The 440-nt window shown below is 44.1% G+C and overlaps 1 protein-coding gene across 1 annotated transcript; it reads right to left on the bottom strand.

The window, feature by feature from the left end:
- Positions 1-34: 34 nt before the first annotated feature.
- On the bottom strand, positions 35-438 carry CSUI_010796 (nop53 (60s ribosomal biogenesis) protein; the record flags this gene model as incomplete). Its single annotated transcript, XM_068070897.1, has 1 exon — positions 35-438. A coding segment is annotated over one exon (402 nt), but the record flags the coding sequence as incomplete, so codon positions are not given.
- Positions 439-440: the final 2 nt, after the last annotated feature.

The raw sequence follows: 440 nt of genomic DNA, 5'->3' as shown, positions 1-440 counted from the left end.
AAGAAGAGAAAGAAAGGCGAGAGAGACGTACTTTCTGTTTCTGTTTACTGGACAGTTGAAGAACGGTATCTGGAGATAGGCCTATATCCGTTAGAGCAGCATTGACGGGGCGTGTGTATCTACTAAAATCTCCTTTCTGCGCGTCCATTTCGCTTTTCTTTTCTAGGAGAAGATTCTCAAGATCTCTCAGATCTCGAGTATATAAAGATGAAGCATGGCTTGTCTGCTGTTTGGTTGCCTGAGACTTCTGCAAAGCTTCCTGCTCTTCAAGTGTACGTACAGCTGAAATCAAGAGAGCCCGTTCGTGGTCGACAGGTGACGGATTGTAAGATTCATCATTCTTCGGCAATTGAAGCGCCGGAACGAAGCCTCTTAATCGATCAAAACTCTTTAACTTTCGCGATGTTAACGACGACACTCGAGAAAAAGAAGAAGAAGAA

Source organism: Cystoisospora suis, assembly GCF_002600585.1.
Source record: "Cystoisospora suis strain Wien I chromosome Unknown contig_8349, whole genome shotgun sequence".
In the NCBI taxonomy this organism is placed as follows: domain Eukaryota; phylum Apicomplexa; class Conoidasida; order Eucoccidiorida; family Sarcocystidae; genus Cystoisospora; species Cystoisospora suis.
Note: the sequence above shows the minus strand (reverse complement) of the source record. Positions and strands in the feature narration are given on the sequence as shown.